Source organism: Lipotes vexillifer, unplaced genomic scaffold, assembly GCF_000442215.2.
Source record: "Lipotes vexillifer unplaced genomic scaffold, Lipotes_vexillifer_v1.1 scaffold977, whole genome shotgun sequence".
Lineage (NCBI taxonomy): Eukaryota > Metazoa > Chordata > Mammalia > Artiodactyla > Lipotidae > Lipotes > Lipotes vexillifer.
In genome coordinates this window covers 99,289-117,125 of record NW_006783088.1, presented here as the reverse complement: position 1 = coordinate 117,125, position 17,837 = coordinate 99,289, and the positions used below count along the sequence as shown (strand labels likewise).

General features: G+C 41.2%; 1 protein-coding gene across 1 annotated transcript; it reads right to left on the bottom strand.

The window, feature by feature from the left end:
- Positions 1 to 4,408: 4,408 nt before the first annotated feature.
- On the bottom strand, positions 4,409 to 17,567 carry TCN1 (transcobalamin 1). Its single transcript, XM_007455819.1, has 9 exons — positions 17,456 to 17,567; positions 14,889 to 15,068; positions 13,726 to 13,866; positions 12,202 to 12,357; positions 10,750 to 10,937; positions 8,378 to 8,564; positions 6,671 to 6,857; positions 4,637 to 4,755; positions 4,409 to 4,470 (listed from the first exon to the last, which is right to left on the bottom strand). Exons 1-9 carry the CDS (start codon positions 17,565 to 17,567, stop codon positions 4,409 to 4,411), a joined length of 1,332 nt encoding a protein of 443 aa, XP_007455881.1.
- Between the last annotated feature and the right edge of the window lie 270 nt (positions 17,568 to 17,837).

Genomic DNA, 17,837 nt, shown 5'->3' with positions numbered 1-17,837 from the left:
AGTCAGCTGTTAACCTTATGGGAGTTCCCTTGTATGTTTTTTGGCGTTTTTCTCTTGCTGCTTTCAATAATTTTTCTTTCTCTTTAATTTTTGCCAGTTTGATTACTATGTGTCTCGGTGTGTTTCTCCTTGGGTTTATCCTGTATGGGACTCTCTGTGCTTCCTGGACTTGGGTGGCTATTTCCTTTCCCATGTTAGGGAAGTTTTCAGCTATAATCTCTTCAAATATTTTCTCTGGTCCTTTCTCTCTCTCTTCTCCTTCTGGGACCCCTATAATGAGAATGTTGTTGCGTTTAATGTTGTCCCAGAGGTCTCTTAGGCTGTCTTCATTTCTTTTCATTCTTTTTTCTTTATTCTGTTCCGCAGCAGTGAATTCCACCATTCTGTCTTCCAGGTCACTTATCCGTTCTTCTGCCTCAGTTATTCTGCTATTGATGCCTCCTAGTGTAGTTTTCATTTCAGTTATTGTATTGTTCATCTCTGTTTGTTTGTTCTTTAATTCTTCTAGGTCTTTGTTACACATTTCTTGCATCTTCTCAATCTTTGCCTCCATTCTTTTTCTGAGGTCCTGGATCATCTTCACTATCATTTTTCTGAATTCTTTTTCTGGAAGGTTGCCTATCTCCACTTCATTTAGTTGTTTTTCCAGGGTTTTATCTTGTTCCTTCATCTGGTACATAGCCCTCTGCCTTTTCATCTTGTCTGTCTTTCTGTGAATGTGGTTTTCCTTCCACAGGCTGCAGGATTGTAGTTCTTCTTGCTTCTGCTCTGTGCCCTCTGGTGGATGAGACTATCTAAGAGGGTTGTGCAAGCTTCCTGATCGGAGGGACTGGTGGTGGGTAGAGGTAGCTGTTGCTCTGGTGGGCAGAGCTCAGTAAAACTTTAACCCACTTGTCTGCTGATGGGTGGGGCTGGGTTCCCTCCCTGTTGGTTGTTTGGCCTGAGGCAACCCAACGCTGGAGTCTAGCAGGGCTCTTTGGTGGAGCTAATGGCGGAGTCTGGGAGGGCTCACGTCAAGGAGTACTTCCCAGAACTTCTGCTGCCAGTGTCCTTGTCCTTATGGTGAGCCACAGCCACCCCCCGCCTCTGCAAAAGACCCTCCAACACTACCAGGTAGGTCTGGTTCAGTCTCCTATGGGGGTCACTGCTCCTTCCCCTGGGTCCCAATGAACACACTACTTTGTGTGTGCCCTCCAGGAGTGGAGCCTCTGTTTCCCCCAGTCCTGTCAAAGTCCTGCAGTCAAATCCCGCTAGCCTTCAAAGTCTGATTCTCTAGGAATTCCTCCTCCCGTTGCCGGACCCCCAGGTTCGGAAGCCTGACGTGGGACTCAGAACCTTCACTCCAGTGGGTAGACTTCTGTGGTATATATGTTCTCTAGTTTGTGAGTCACCCACCCAACAGTTATGGGATTTGACTTTATTGTGATTGCGCCCCTCCTACCGACTCATTGCAGCTTCTTCTTTGTCTTTGGACACGGGGTATCTTTTTTGGTGAGTTCCAGTGTCTTCCTGTCGATGATTGTTCAGCAGTTAATTGTGATTCCGGTGTTCTTGAAAGAGGGAGTGAGAGCATGTCCTTTTACTCTGCCATCTTGAACCAATCTCCTCTATAGTTTCTTAAAGCATATGTTTTGATAGTCTTTGGTTAACTCTTGACTGGACTTATTGATTTATTTCCTTGTTAGTTTTTTCCTGTGCCTAATTTTCTGGTATCAAAGCCCTGAGATTCTCTCTGCACATCTGAAAGATTTATTTGTGTTGATTACTTCTTTGCAGGTGTAAGTTTCTCCCCTCAGACTCAGTCTAGGTTCTGACATAATCTCAAGCCATAGGATCTTCTCAGAATGCAAGTATGGCCAGAGCTAGGTTTCACTGGCCAATGTTAGTGGAATGCTAAAGAAACGTTATTCCATTGACCTTCATGGCTGTTTCAGAGATTGAAGGCATTTCTTTCAGACAACAGTGTTACTTCCTTCTACTTAAAGACCATGGGCTGGGAGAAACTCATCAGAAACGGAGGTTAGCAGTGCTAGAGGGGAGTGTTGGAAAACATAGTGGCATAAAGTGAGGTTTGATATTTAATCCAATTAGAATTAAATGAGAATTGAAAAGAAAATGACTTTAATGTTGTGATAGCATGTTATTTGACTCCATGTTCGTATACCAATGAGATTAATTTCTTGTACCACATTTGGGAAAATAGGTCTAACACAAATTGGGTGCTTTACTGGTATTGACTGAATGTTACAGAAAATGAGCTAGAATCATTGAGAGAGAGTTAGGGATGTTGGAGAGACCTATTCCAACTTTGTTATATTGAGATTCAGTTTCATTGGTTATTTCAGGGGCAATATTTCCTGTTATTTTGACATATATATATAAAAAAAAAATATATATATATAGTGTGTGTGTGTGTGTGTGTGTGTGTGTGTGTGAGATACACGGGCGTCTCACTGTTGTGGCCTCTCCCGTTACGGAGCACGCAGACGCGCAGGCTCAGCAGCCATGGCTCACGGGCCCAGTCGCTCCGCGGCATGTGGGATCCTCCCGGACCGGGGCACGAACCCGCATCCCCTGCATCGGCAGGTGGACTCTCAATCACTGTGCCACCAGGGAAGCCCCTGTGTTTATATTTTTTGCTTGAGCTTCCTTTATGGACAACATTGACCATATGTTCTGGTTTTCCCAGGATAGTCCCAGTTTTTAATCTGTTTTTTTTTTTCTGAGTATATTTATTAATAATGTTCACTTTCACTCTTAACAGAGTTATGGTTGGATGATAAACTGTATGGTCACACTGTGATGGACAGCAATGCCAGTCCTAATAGTTTGCATATTTGTGACCTAAACCATTATCCTTCAATTTCACATAGATTGTATAGTCTACAAATAAATCTGACAGCTGGTACTGCATGCTCACAGGACCATGGAGATCCCCCGTCTCTAATTTAGCTTTCAAGATGTGACACAGACCCAAGAGGATGGAATCCCTTGCTGTGTAGTTGTGAAGGCATCTGTCACACCCGGTTAATGAAGGCCAGGGCAGAGCTGAACCTGAGAGTTGAAGATCAGTGCCAGAAAGCAGTGTGTAGGAAGAGGGTTACTGTGTATAGGAATCAGGGTTACTGGTGGAGGGGGAGAAGAGAAAAGTATCATGAAAACACAAGGAGCAAAATGAGGAAGACATTTTTGAAATGTTAGCTAATTCAGCCTAAAGGGCTCTTCCTTTTGGAGGTTATTTTAAATGGATTACTTTATGCTTTATCTGAAGCACCTTTTGTCCTCCGGCTTCTTAAAGGCACTTCTGGTTCCTGACTGAATGTGCACATAGCTCAGGTACTCAGTAAGAGGTGTAACCCAGCTCATGCTAAGACATGATTCAGCTTTTTATTTAAAGTGAATTCTGCTGAAATGAACACTGGAGTCATTTCTTTTTACATGTGTATTTTGATGATATGACTATAAGGGTGATTTTTATGGTGAAATGAAAGGAAAATAAATGTGGGAGAACAAGTGGGACCCAGGGGAGGCAGCTGGAGGAGGGGATGAAAGTGTTCCTCAAACTTTGTGGACTGACTTTTACGTGTAAGCCTCACATTTCACCCTTTCTCCAGGGCAATATTTTTCTCTCTGCCCACTGCCTGTATGAGGCCAATATGTCCACTCAGTTCCTCCCTTGCATCTGGGTCTCAGAGAGCTCAGTCTCCCTATGAACTTTCTCCTTGATCTCATTGGTTGCTGCTGCACCATTAGACCTAGAACTTTATCTCCATTTTCCCCAGTTGCCCAAGGTCACCCAGAGAGTTAGCAGGGGAACCTTGAGTAGAACTCAGTTTATTAGAGAAGTGGGTCTAATCTCTTTCACTTTGTTTCCTCCTGAGGTAGTCTTCTCTCTAACAGTAATTCCCTTTTGCTATGAAATTATTAGAACATGCTCTTTTTGTATAGCTGTTGATCTTTTTTTTTTTTTTTTTTTTTTTTTTTTTTTTTTTTCTTTGGGGTATATGCCTAGGAGTGGAATTGCTGGGTCATAGAGTAACTCTATATTTAACTTTTGGACAAACCTCTGCCACTTTTTAAAATGAGAAACTTGTAAGAAGGACCCTGTTATTAGTCACATCTGGCAATCAGATGTTTCAGCAAATGTCCTCTCAGTTGAGAGCCAAGCTGATAATAGGTAGCTATGAATGATGTACCCGTGTCCCCTGCATCGGCAGGCGGACTCTCAACCACTGCGCCACCAGGGAAGCCCAGCTGTTGATCTTTTATTGAACATGCAAAGAGAGAATTAGAGGTTATTGACTATGCTATTGGGATCGAGATAAGTGAAAAGGAAGGTGTAAGATCAATTTCCACATGGAATCTCACTACAAAAGGGTTAGATCCAGCTGAGGATGGTTTGGGTCTATTAGTATGTGCTCCAACGAACCTCCAAATATTCTCCATTTTTGACAACATAACTCCCAGCTCCTGGAAAGGAAGAAGAAGTGGGTCAAATGATTTGACCACCAAGTCATCAGATAATGGATATGGCTCTCCCAGCTCCTTGGCACGTTCCCCACCAAAGCTTACACCCTCACACCTGAATGCTTTGGGCATCTCGCTCTGTAGCGTTGTTTGTCATACTCTCCCTTACCTTGGCTCAGCGGTTGGCCATTGCTCAGAAGTTGCCAGTAGGTTCTGTCATTATTGTTGGCGCTTATGTTCTGAACAGAGGTGATGTAGGGCCCCCACAGGCCGTCCTCCATTTTGAAACTGTGGGGGACAGTGAATGGGTTACAGGAACTTAGAATGGTCGAAGGCAACTCTCCGTGGGCGTTTCTCAAACTTTAACATACCTAAGAATCACTTGAAGATGCTTCAAAATATGCAGATCTCCTGGCCCTATCCCCAGATACCTCGATTCTGTCGGTCTGGGCTGGGACCAGGAATCTGCACATTTTATAAACATTCCAGGTCATTCTGATGCAGGCCCTCTACAATCCATGCAAAATTAGAGAAATGATTCCCCTGGTTTCTGCCCCTCCTTCCTGCCATAGTAGACACTTTGCCATCAACAATTTCGAATCTTCTGCCCAAGACAGTAACTGATGAAGACACTAAAGCAGTACAAGAAAGTGTTAATTGGTTGTCCTAGAGGCACTTAGGAAAGAGGAACAGGAAAGGATAACTTAGTAATTCATACCTGTTTATTAAAAAGTGACATAGTCAATGTCTTTTTCACATTCTTTACTCACATTTCTCTACCTTCCTGGGAACACTTGAAAGCAGGCCTTATAGTTATATATATATATATATATATATACACATAGACATATATTTTCATATATATACGATTTTCTCTGTCGCATCTTACAGCATGTTATTAAACACAATAAGCTATTGTCAGTTAGGTTTAAGGAGCCAAATAAGCCATATTTTTCAGAGGCAAAGTCAATATCTTAATTTTAATATTTGAACTCTCTAGGTCAGGGAACCTTAATCTAGGAGTCCATGAACCTCCTGAAAGGTGAGGGAGGCATTTGTAAAACCTCTGATTGAAATAATAAGTTTTGGGGACTTCCCTGCTGGTGCAGTGGTTAAGAATCTGCCTGCCAATGCAGGGGACACAGGTTCAAGCCGTGGTCTGGGAAGATCCTACATGCCGCAGAGCAACTAAGCCGGTGTGTCACAACTACAGAGCCTGTGCTCTAGAGCCCACGAGCCACAACTACTGAGCCTACATGCCACAACTACTGAAGCCCGTGCACCTAGAGCCCATGCTCTGCAACAAGAGAAGCCACTGCAGTGAGAAGCCAGTGCACTGCAACGAAGAGAAGCCCCCACTTGACGCAACTAGAGAAAGCCCGCATGCAGCAATGAAGACCCAACGCAGCCAAAAAAAAAAATAATAATAATAATAATAATTAATTTTTAAAAACCCGCTCATGTAAGAAAAACATAAATGACAAGTTTTGCACTCACAGACTTAGAGAATGAACTTACGGTTACCAGGGGTAAAGGGTAAAGGGTAGCGGGGGTGGGGGTGGGGGATAGACTGGGAGTTTGGGATTGACACATACACACTACTATATTTAAAATAGATAACCAACAGAGACCTACTGTATAGCACAGGGAACTCAGCTCAATATTCGATAATAACCTAAATGGGAAAACAGTTTAAAAGAATGGACACTTTTATGGGTATAACTGAATCACTTTGCTGTACACCTGTAACTAACACATCATTGTTAATCAACTATACTCCAATATAAAATAAAAATTTTTTTAAAAATGACACATTTTGTGTGTATATTCCTTTTTCTGGGATGAGAATCCCACTCATCTGACTTTCAAAGGGGTCAGTGATTCAAAAGTAGTTAAGAACCACTGTTCCAGACACAAAATGTCTGACTTAAGAGGTTCTATTTATTGAAGGAGTTTTACTGACAGAAGAGGGATCCCTGGTACTTATTTATCTATTCAGTGAGCAATAATTTAATACTTGTTACATGCTAGAGGAGGAAAAATTTCACCTCCCTTTTTTTAACCCCGGCCTTGCGATGTTGGTGAACAGCAAAAGTACTCACTGAGAGGTGTTTTAAATGTACATTGTATTCAGGTGCAGATGTATTCTTGGTGAGTCATAATCACATTAAATTCCTTAACCTTAGGTTATGTACAGACATACCAAAATGCAGCCTTATTTTGTTTCTGAGCTGCCATCATCACATCGAGGAAGACAGAACCCTTTCTCACGGTGACTTTGGTAGAATTGAAAATTTCATTGATTTGCACAGAGTAATTGACTGAAATATTGGAGGGTGAGATAGTAGGTGTCACAGATACAGGCTTATCAGTGGAGATGTTGAATGTATCTGGCAGAGACAGAAAGGCAGAGAAGAATTATTATAAGGAATAATAAAAATGAGGTTAGGGTCTACACACCTAACCAACCCCTATGCAACGATTCTTTCCCTTTATGCAGAGGAAGGTTTGTACAAGGAGCAAGGGTCAGCAGTCGAGGGGCAGATCTCTCATATGACTAAAGCACAAATTAAAACCACATACTCACCGGCTTGTGCAGGCTTGTGCCTGTGTCAACTTCCAGCTGTCTCAGCAATTCAATTGCCCCATCTCCCATTTCCCACAGAGGCTCCTGTTTTTTTGTTTTGCTTTGGTGAAGAATACAGTAATGCTTCCCCCCCCCCCCCTTTTTTTTTTTTTTGCCTTTTAATTTTTTTATTGAAGTATAGCTGACATATGATATTATGTTAGTTTCAGGTGTAAAACAATGATTCGACATTCATATTCATTACGAATTGATCACCATGGAAAGTCTAGTAACCATCTGTCACCATACAAAGTTATTACAATATTATTGACTATATTCTCTATGCTGTACTTTATATTCCCATGAATTATTTATTTTACAACAGGAAGTTTGTATCTCTTAGTGCCCTTCCCCTACTTTTTCCCAATCCCTGGCCTTTTAATTTCTTAACATTTATTGAAAACATGATGTGCCAGGCACTGTACTAATCATTTTACATGGATTTTCTCCTTCAGTCCTTACAAATACCTATGTTACACACTATTATCATTTGCATTTCTTATAGTAGAAAACTGAAGCTTAGAAGTTAAACATTTTGTCTAAGATCCCTAAACCTACATGTGCCTGAACCAGAAATGAACAAGATAGATAGAAGGAAAAGTCTTCTTTCTTCGTACCTTGTTGCAAAATCAGTTGTTTGATTAACGATTCATGCTGCAATTTTCTTGCAATACTGCCATATTCTTTCGACATTAATGTCTTATGTCTCTGAGGGACCACTCATTGAGCATAATGAAAAGTCAGAGACACCATACTTTTTTTTTTTTTTTGCGGTGCGGGGGCCTCTCACTGCTGTGGCCTCTCCCGTTGCGGAGCACAGGCTCCGGACGCGCAGGCTCAGCAGCCATGGCCCACGGGCCCAGCCGCTCTGCGGCATGTGGGATCCTCCCGGACCGGGGCACAGAACCCGTGTCCCCTGCATCAGCAGGCAGACTCCCACCCACTGCGCCACCAGGAAAGCCCAGAGACACCATACTTTTTAGGATGGGAACGATGCTCAGAAAATCTCTGTATCCAGCAGTCAGAAAGCATCCCTTTGGAGATGGACCTCCTTTAATAAAGTCTACCTTGTTCATCAGTGTTTGAACCAAGAACAGCACCTACTACTCTGTTAAGGACAGATCCTCCGGTGATTATGATCACGTATGGAGGACTGAGTTCTATCTAGGAACTGTTATGCTTTAGAGGTTTAACTGGTCACTTTTGGTGCCTGAGGAAACCTAAGTTTCACGCCCTTTGGGTGTTATGCTGAAAGGCAAAACAGTTTGCTCATTAGTGCTATACCTGGACTGCAGGCACAAGAAACGTTGTTGTTGACATCCAAGTAGGTCTTTCCCATCAGGGCAGGTAAGATCTGGGCTGCAGCAACTGGCAGATGGAATGCTCCCTGAAAAATGTTTTGGAATACTGTGTGCAGAGTTTCTTGGCAATTCCGTTGATTTTTGTAATAGTTTGATGAGACAAACAGAGCCTAACGTAAGAGAGAGAGAGAGAGAGAGAGAGAGAGAGAGAGAGAGAGAGAGAGAGAATGAGAATAAATGAGAGAAACTTCACATAACGGGAAAGCCTGCATCTAACTAATTTAGTAAATCTTTATTGGACATTGACTACATAGGAACCACCTTAGACCACTAAAATACCTTTCCCACCATCAAGAAGCTTATAAGCTAGTTTGGGTGGGGACGTGGAAATTGTTAAATCACACAAACTCTCATAGCGTCAATGAGAACAGACTTTACCGTATTTACTCTTGTACTGCTGATGCTGAAACAGTACTTGTCATATAGGAGGCAATCCATAAATAGTGTGAACAGATTCTTGTAAAGGAGTCCCTAAGATGAGTGCCCTAAGAGAAGCATCTAGCGGCATGGCCTTTCCAAAGAGGAAGAGCTCATAAACATTTAGTGAGACTGAGGAAAGGCTTGGTGGAGAAGGCAGTACTTGAATAGGCTTGGTGGTATGATGGCATTTCAGTAGGTGACATGAGGAGGCAACAACCTGACCAAAGGGGATAAAGTAGGAATGGCCAGAGCCTGGCCTGGCCATGATGAGAGTATATGTGTTTTAGTAAAATCCCCAGAGGATTCCTCCTGGCTTAGGAGAACTGGTGTAGAGGGAACACTCAGGGCAATTGTGGAAGGACAGCCCGGAGAAGGAGGTTGGGACCAGATTGGTAGACTCTTGAATCTCACGGTGCGGTGTCTGTCATCATTTGCTTGACAGTGGGAAGTCTAACAGGTTCTTGAACGGAAACTATCCAGGCAGCAGATATAAACTGGACTGAAGGGGCAGAATTACAGGGTAGGAAAAATTAAGAGGGTATTAGGGTAAGACAAGGACTAAAATGGACTAAACTTGAAGGTGTTGCTCTGTGGTTTCTCAAGGAAGGACAGTTCTCCTTTTCATTTTTTCTTGAAGACTCTTAAAGATAACCAAGTAGTCAACCAGCATTTGTGGGATATTAAAAAAAAAAACTCATCATATTTTATCTTCTCTTATAAACTGTCTGGTAGGTAAGCAGCTCTTGGTCCTGCTGTGAATGAATACCACCTGTAGGGTTTTTAAACAAGGCCAAGGCTCATGTTCCATCCCTAAATTTCGGTATTAACTGGTTGGCGTGTGGTGTAAACATTAGTATTTTATAAAAGCTCCTCCAGGTGATTCAAATGTGCAGCCAGAATGGGAAACCACAGTTTTATATTAATTTCAAACTTATCAAGTGTGAACAGTGACAACAATATGAACACTGTTTATGCTTGGACCCTTGCTTACATCATCAGCCTCATCTTGTAATTTTTCCCAAGCACCTTGTGCTGAACATTTTGATCTTCCTAAAATATGGAATGTTCTTTTGTACCTTTGTCCTTTGTCCTTGCTTCTTCTCTCCCTTTGAAAGTCCTCTCACCCTGGGTCAGCCTAGCAGACCCAAATCCATACCAAAGACTCGGTGAAACCTTTTTTTTTTTTCTATAAACCTTTTTTTTTTCTATAAACCTTTCTTCATCTCCTCTTATATCTACCCCTTAGAGTTGAGTAGATCAGTGAGTAAATGCAGGAATAAATTCTCAGTCTTCAAGGAACATATACAGGATAGTGTTGGCATTGAGTATGAGTTTTGAAACCAATTATTTCAGTCCTATCACTATCTGCATCGCTCTTTGGCTTTGTACTATTAGGCAAGTTACCAGTACTCCATGATTCACACTCATTATTATTACTTCCTAGGAAATAGAGATAATAATTCTTTCTTCACTGGGTGGTTGTGCATTAATGACTTAATGTCCATAAATACCAGATGCCACTACCACTTATTATTTCCATGTCAGTAACCTAATTTGGGAGGTAAGGTGAAACGCCAAACAATGGTATATGGTAAAGTGTGAAACTGCATGTGATAAAACAACAAGATAGATTGTAGCAGGCGCTAGAATTTCTTAAATGGAGTCAGGAAGAGCTTCATAGAAGCATCGGATATGGAAAGGTAAAGGAGAGGAGACTACATTTCAGGCAGGGGAGGGGAATCACATGAATAAAATCAAAGTCAGTATAGGAAACAGAATGGATAATAAGTCTTTAGGAGGCCAGTAAGGGAGGATGAAGATGTTGCTTTTCTCCATGAATCCCATCCCTGTCTCCTGGTTTACGCTCTGACTTACCTGCATAGATTCTCCTGTGCTAAATATGTTTCCAAAGAGACCATCATTTTTTGCAGACAGAATGTTGTTTACCAGTGATGTTATATAAACATTGGTTTTGTTTAAATCCTTTATATCTGCTTCAATCTCCCCCTTTTCTTTTCTCCTCTTCACACAGGTTAGAGCAAGAACAGCCATTGCTCCAGTATCTGTCAGGAAGCAAAACACCGGTGATAGGGTGACTAACCATCCTGGTTCACCCCGGACTGAGTAGTTTCCTGGTATGTGGGACTTTCAGTGCTAACAACAGGACAAATCTGGGCAAACTGGGATGGTTGGTTATGCTCGTTAATGATGGGAGAGAAGAATTTCAAGGTACAGCATTCATCCCTCTGGCACTAACTTCTCAAGTATTGCAAGATTCTTTCCTTACGTTGAATAGCCATGTACCTTGCACTCAGAAACTCACATCTTGGTCATAGAAACACATATGGATTTGTAGGTGCAAACACATGAATGGTCTGCTTTTTCATACTGGTTGTTCTCATCTTTTTTATCTTTTAGCCATATTGGCAAAGAAATTGAGAAAACCCAGGATAATACTCCAAACAAATATGTCTTTGTAAAGTTCCAAGGTTTCCATTAGACTGACTAAGAAATAGCTCTTGAGAGCAGTTTATTCAGTAAACCTTAATGGGGAGGAGGAGGCAAGCGATTGGAAGGATGGAGGATAAGGTCTTTTTTTCCTGGCTCGTTACTTGGTTTCCTCTATGTTCTTTAGGCATGGTGCCTTCCCTCTCTCATAGAAGAAGGAGTATAAGAAGCTCATTTTCTCCTTACTATCCTGAGACACTGAATGGTGGTTTTCTTTGAACTTCTTGGAGAAAAATGAGCTTGTGGATCTGGGCCCCTAGGGCAACAACACTACTTGTCTTAAGGGGACTTCTTTTTGGATGTGTAAGCGGATCCAGTGGGAAATTTCTGGTCCTTCTCCATGGTGGATATGCACTTTATTGATCAAAATATTGGGCCTGACCACTGGGGAGGTTCTATTATTTAAGTAATCCCACACATCCAAATGGTCCCAATAGATGAGAGAAAGGTGCAGGGTTGAGATAAATGAATTCCACTGCATTCCCTTTCTCTAATAGTTATACTTCCTAAGATGTCTTGTCTGAAGAGTCCCATGATCTATCCTCATTTTAAAGATGGGAAAATTAAAGTCAAGAGTTAACATCCGTTGGTTACTCAAAAGTGTGAGTAGGAACCACGTCTTTCCACTATACTGCACATCTATAAAGAGGCTTAAATACTACTCAATATCCATTCTTCTAAACAAAAATTCTCTTTTGAGGAGACTAGGGTAAAGAGGATAGAAAAAATTCAAGTACTTACTGGGAGAAAAATTCAAAGGGCAAGGCCTATTGGTGCCTGTGTCCTTGAAACCAAGGGAATTGCGTTTAAATGACTCACCTACAGAGAACTGGCCACCAAAATAATAGTTTTTATTTTCAGGAGTGAAGTGAGGAATAACGTTGGTGATTGAGTAGCTCCCATTGGACAGACACAAGGCCAGGAGGGCCAGGCTGAGCTGGTAATAGTTAGTCAGCGGATTGTCACTGTGTGTTTCTGGCAGAGAGAAAAGAAATGCCTTATTCACGGAAGTGGTACCGGAATAGTACATTTTTAACTTATTTCTACTTACTTTATCTCCACTTCTTTACATTTAAAGAGAGGTGAATAACAGAGGGGAGATATTGCTCATAGAATAGGCAAAGTTGAGAAATTTAAAGGTTCTTAAGGGCCACCAAATTCAACTCAACTTGTTTCATTTTATAACTGAGGAGATTCAGCACTAAAGATATAAAAAATACTCCCGGCAGCCCCACTTCTAGGCATATATCCAGAAAAAAACATAATTTGAAAAGATACATGCACCCCAATGTTCACTGCAGCACTATTTACAATAGCCAGGACATGGAGGCAACGTAAATGTCCGTCAATGGAGGAATGGATAAAGATGTGGTACATATATACAATGGAATATTACTCAGCCATAAAAAAGAACAAAATAATGCCGTTTGCAGCAACATGGATGGACCTAGAGATTGTCATACTGAGTGAAGTAAGTCAGACACAGAAAGACACATGTCATATGATATCGCTTATATGTGGAATCTAAAAAATGGGTACAAATGAACTTCTTTACAGAACAGAAGTAGAGTCACAGATGTAGAAAACAAACTTATGGCTACCAAGGAATAAGGGGAGGGAGAGATAAATTGGGAGATAGGGACTGACATATACACACCACTATATATAAAATAGATAACTAATAAGAACCTACTGTATAGCACAGGGCAATACTCTGTAATGACCTATGTGGGAAAAATCTAAAAAAGAGTGGATATATGTATATGTATATGTATAACTGATTCACTTTGCTGTACACCTGAAACTAACACAGCATTGTAAATCAACTATACTCCAATAAAAATTTTAAAAAATATACTATCCTGATGTTCAGGTGGTTACATAGTTAGGACTAGAATGCACAAATGTACCTCACTAGCAGCCATGATGGTCAACCTATTTTTCCCAGTGATAAAGTACTTTTTGCCATCTTTAGCTTTTGTAATATTATAGAATCATATGTATATGCTTTGATACTTATGACACAGTGTCTTGTATTGCTCAGCTATTTCCGGTGTGATTTGTCTAAATGCCAAGCTTCTGGAGGACTAGAGAACTGTGACCTGTATGTTTGTGTGTTGGTGTGTGCATTCATCACACGTAAGGTCAATGCTCAGTTGAACATATTGGAAAAGAAAACTCAAGATGCATGTTGAAAGAAGGAAGAAGGGAAAGTGATCTTCAAAGGTATAGTGGGATATGAATGAAGTGAAGAGGAGATGGAAAAAGTAGGGGGAAACTTCATACAGTTCTGAATCAGTGGAGGGGAAGACAAGAATGTCCAGGGTCTCGTTTGATTCTCACCCATATTCTCAATTTCTGCTTTGAATTTCTCTTCTAGTTTGCTAACCAGATGAGCATCACGTATAAACACTTCACTAGAGTTTTTACACGCTCCCAAAGCCAGGATAGCCAACGCAAGCTCTCCTGAGGTTATATTTGGCTCTGAAAAGAAAAGTATTCAAGTTAAACAAGGTACATGCTTATAATTTTTTGCCCTCCTGTCTTCCTTGAGACTTATATTGCTGTCACTCCTTTCTGCTGTTCTACTCTTTACTAATATTTTATTGTTCTCTTCTTTATCCCCAAAACAGAGCCTTTTCTAGCAGTACTGTATAAATGCAAGCGAGATCTTAATCTTTCCCATGAAATTATGAGTTCTTTTTGGAATCATGTAATCCTTATAAAAATGAACAAAGAATAAAAATAGATAGATAATAAAGCCTTGGGATTTTCTCTCCTTGTGGGTGCCATCTTTCCTGGATAGGAATAATTGACTTGTATGTTCTGCCTTAGAGAGTGTCCAAACTCTCAGGCTGCTCCTAATTCTCACAATAATATTGTTAGGTAGGTAGGGGTGGTGTATTTCCCCCTTATACTCCTTAGAAAGCTAAAGCTCGATATTGAAAAGAAAGGCTCAAAGTGGAATCTGGTCTCAAACCCAGTCCACATCTCTGTTGCTCTATGGTTGCCTCTCTACTGTCAGCTTTCTTGGTTGTGGTCCACACCCTCTCTGGTCATGAACTCAACTGTATCATATAACAGTCTTAATGGATGAGAGTCTATAATTTCTTTTGCTTTTCCTTGTAACTTCTTGAAGGAATATGATTTTCAGGGCTCAAAGAAGGAAGACCTAGCTCTAGAGTAAGTGGCAGGGGATTGATGTTTTGAGGTACCTTTGTGTCATCTCAGTTTTTTTTTTGAATTTCATGTGAACTTTATCAAGAAAAACCCCACTACATACTTGTGTTAGATTTTTTAAAAATTTAGGTAACATTGGTTTATAACATTAAATAAGTTTCACGTGTACTACATTTTATATCTACCCCTGTTCACCTCAAGTTTTCTACAGCTAAGATTGATGTATCAGGGATGTTTTGGACACACAATTTTTAGAACTCACTGGAGATCATCTTTATAGATAGGTAAGTCTTTTCCTAACTCTTCCGGGGAATATAGGCACTCACCTCTTTTTTTTATATCTTCTTGAATTTGTTGAGTCAGCTGTTGTTCTAGCCTTTGGTTCTGAATCTGAACAAGTCTGAGGGTCAACAGGATGTTGGCACTTTGGATTCCTTTGGTATACTTTGAATTTACCATTGTGTTTACTAGAGGATTTAGATAGGAGCAGTTTTCTCTGCTTACCTCTGTGGCAAGGGAGGGAGGAAATAAGAAACACACACTCATGAAATATTAGGGCTAGGAACAGGGATGATATTAAAAGATTTAGTAACAGATATGGCACAGGCATAGATCCTTCCAGTAGTCGCTGGCAGTGTTGCTGTAACAATACAAAGGTGGGTCTGGAGCCCCGCTCTGCCAGGTATTACTTTTTTGCCAACCAGCATGGAAGTGTTAACTATTTTAACAACTATTCAGCCTTACCATCGTGTCCTGGCAGAATATAAGTCCTGCCTGGTAGTTCTAGTACCGTTACCTAATTTGAGGCCTAGAGAGGGTATCCTTAAAGAGACCTTGGTAATTGGAGCCTAGTCCAATCTACTTTCTAGATTCAGTTATTTCCTTCTCCATCTTCTTCTAATTCACTTGGGTTAATGCTGAAGGGAAGAAGAGAGAAGAGAAAGAAGGCAAAAATTCTACGTGTCATTGGTGATTGAGCCCAAACCCTGCATTGTCTGATTGCCCAACTGGCCAGGCATCAAGACCATAATCTTAAGAAAATCCTACCCATCTCCAGATTATCTCATGGGTTTGTGGAATCATGAGAAGAATATGAACCCTGAGTTCAGGCAGACCTTGGCTGGATTCTTTGCTCCTTAACTTATAACTGGGGGTAAGTTACGTAACTTTCTTTTTTTTTTTTTAAATTTATTTATTTTTGTTTGCGTTGGGTCTTCGTTTCTGCACGCGGGCTTTCTCTAGTTGCGGCGAGTGGGGGCTACTCTTTGTTGCGGTGCGCGGGCTTCTCACTGCGGTGGCTTCTCTTGTTGTGGAGCACGGGCTCTAGGCGCGCGGGCTTCAGTAGTTGTGGCACACGGGCTTAGTTGCTCCGCGGCATGTGGGGTCTTCCCAGACCAGGGCTCGAACCTGTGCCCCCTGCATTGGCAGGAGGATTCTTAACCACTGCGCCGCCAGGGCAGTCCCAAGTTATGTAACTTTCTTGACTTCATTTGAAATGGTGGATATTAACACCTACTCCATGGATATTGGACAAAAAAAACCCCACTAAGTAAACTATAAAATACTGTACATATTATTACCTCTAGCTCAACTCGAGTTTCTAAGGCTCACTATACTTAGAGAGTCCAGGAAATGTTATTTTCCTTGCCCACCTTTCTTCACTTTAAAAGAGAGAGTCGGGAAGATCTGAATGGAGTAATTGTAGAAGGGTCATGGTTTGTTACAGGCACAACTGGACAATTGTGAGTCACCTCTGAGATTTCGTGGAAGCATACAGTTCAGCAGATTTTCTGGCACTGAAACAGACTTTTTAGTTCCTGGTCAACAACTCAGATCAGCTTCCTTAACCACTAAAAACAAAGTTAATTATTTTGTACAATGAATGAAACTCCAAAGCCTCCATGGAGAACCCCTGTTCTTAGGATACAACAGAGGAAATGACAGGCCAGGAAGAACAATTAGAGCTGGCAGATTCAGAACTTTAGTGTTTCTGCTGTGGGATGGATCGCTTCTTGTGGGCTGTAGAGACAAGGAAGATGTAGCCACAGCTGACACCACATTGTGGCACCATCTCTGGACTGGTTTGAAGCTCAATTCCAGGGTAAGGACTTATAATAGAGAAATCATGCACCTGTGAGCTATACCGGACTTTAAGAAATCACCTGCTTCAACCCCTTTCCCTGATTATCCTCCATTTATGCGTGAAGCTAAAAAAATTCAGAAACATTGGATCATTTGGCTATTAAGGGGTCAGACTATACCTGAACCCAGTTTTTCCTTCTCTTAGTTCGTATTTTTGAAATAGAATCACATACTCTCTGGAGCCTACACCAAGAGGAGAGATGATGGGTTTCTACCCACGTTCTGTGGGGAAGAGTTGAAAAGAACAAGATGTGTAGCTTGGAATATCTGAACTCAATAATGACAAGAGAGCAGTCTTCGTTATTTGAAAGAGATTATTAACATTATTTTTTTCTTCGTAGTTAAACAAGGAGTTAACCTAAAACCCATAGGCTGAACTTCAGAAAAATAGATTGCATCTCAGAATCAAAAGACACCTTTCCATGATCTTGAATAATTTCTGGGTCATGAATTTTCTATCACTGAAAATGAACAAGAATAGACAGCTACTGGGCAGGCCTGTTTTGGTAGAAAGGATCTTAGCCTAGAAAGAAGAGTTAGGCAAGTTAATGTTGAATCTATGATCCCTCTTAAAACAACGTACATTGTGGAACTTTCCTCACCATCTCCTGCCACCCTTTACGTTACTCATAGAGTCCAACAGCATACAGAATTGGAATAGGGTCTTTTCTCAGGTAACTCTACACAAAGCTCCCTGTCAATAGTCTTCAGACTATCATGCTAGAGCAATTTTAGGTCAAACCATACTCACCACAGATTTGGCATAGTTGACTTGGAATAAGAGAAATCAATAGCAACCCCAGTAGGCACAGCTGGTGTGATGGTCTCATCTCTCCAACAGTGTACAGGAATGGTGAGGACATGGCTGGCTATTTACTGGGTGATGGACAGAGGGTAATGAGAGCTGCTCCTTCAGTTTGCCTCAGTCTCTTTCACTCAAGCAAATATTGAGTAATGTCAGGAGGTGTGGTCAAGTGTGTTTGTCCAAATAACGTAATAAACCAGGAAGAAGACTTGAAAGGTATAGTCAGGGAGAATTAGGAAATAATTTTTCCTTGTTTCCTATCCCCAAACTTTAGGATTCATATTCCCTACTTGCCTTCAGCCCAATGAGAATAAATTATGTGAATGAC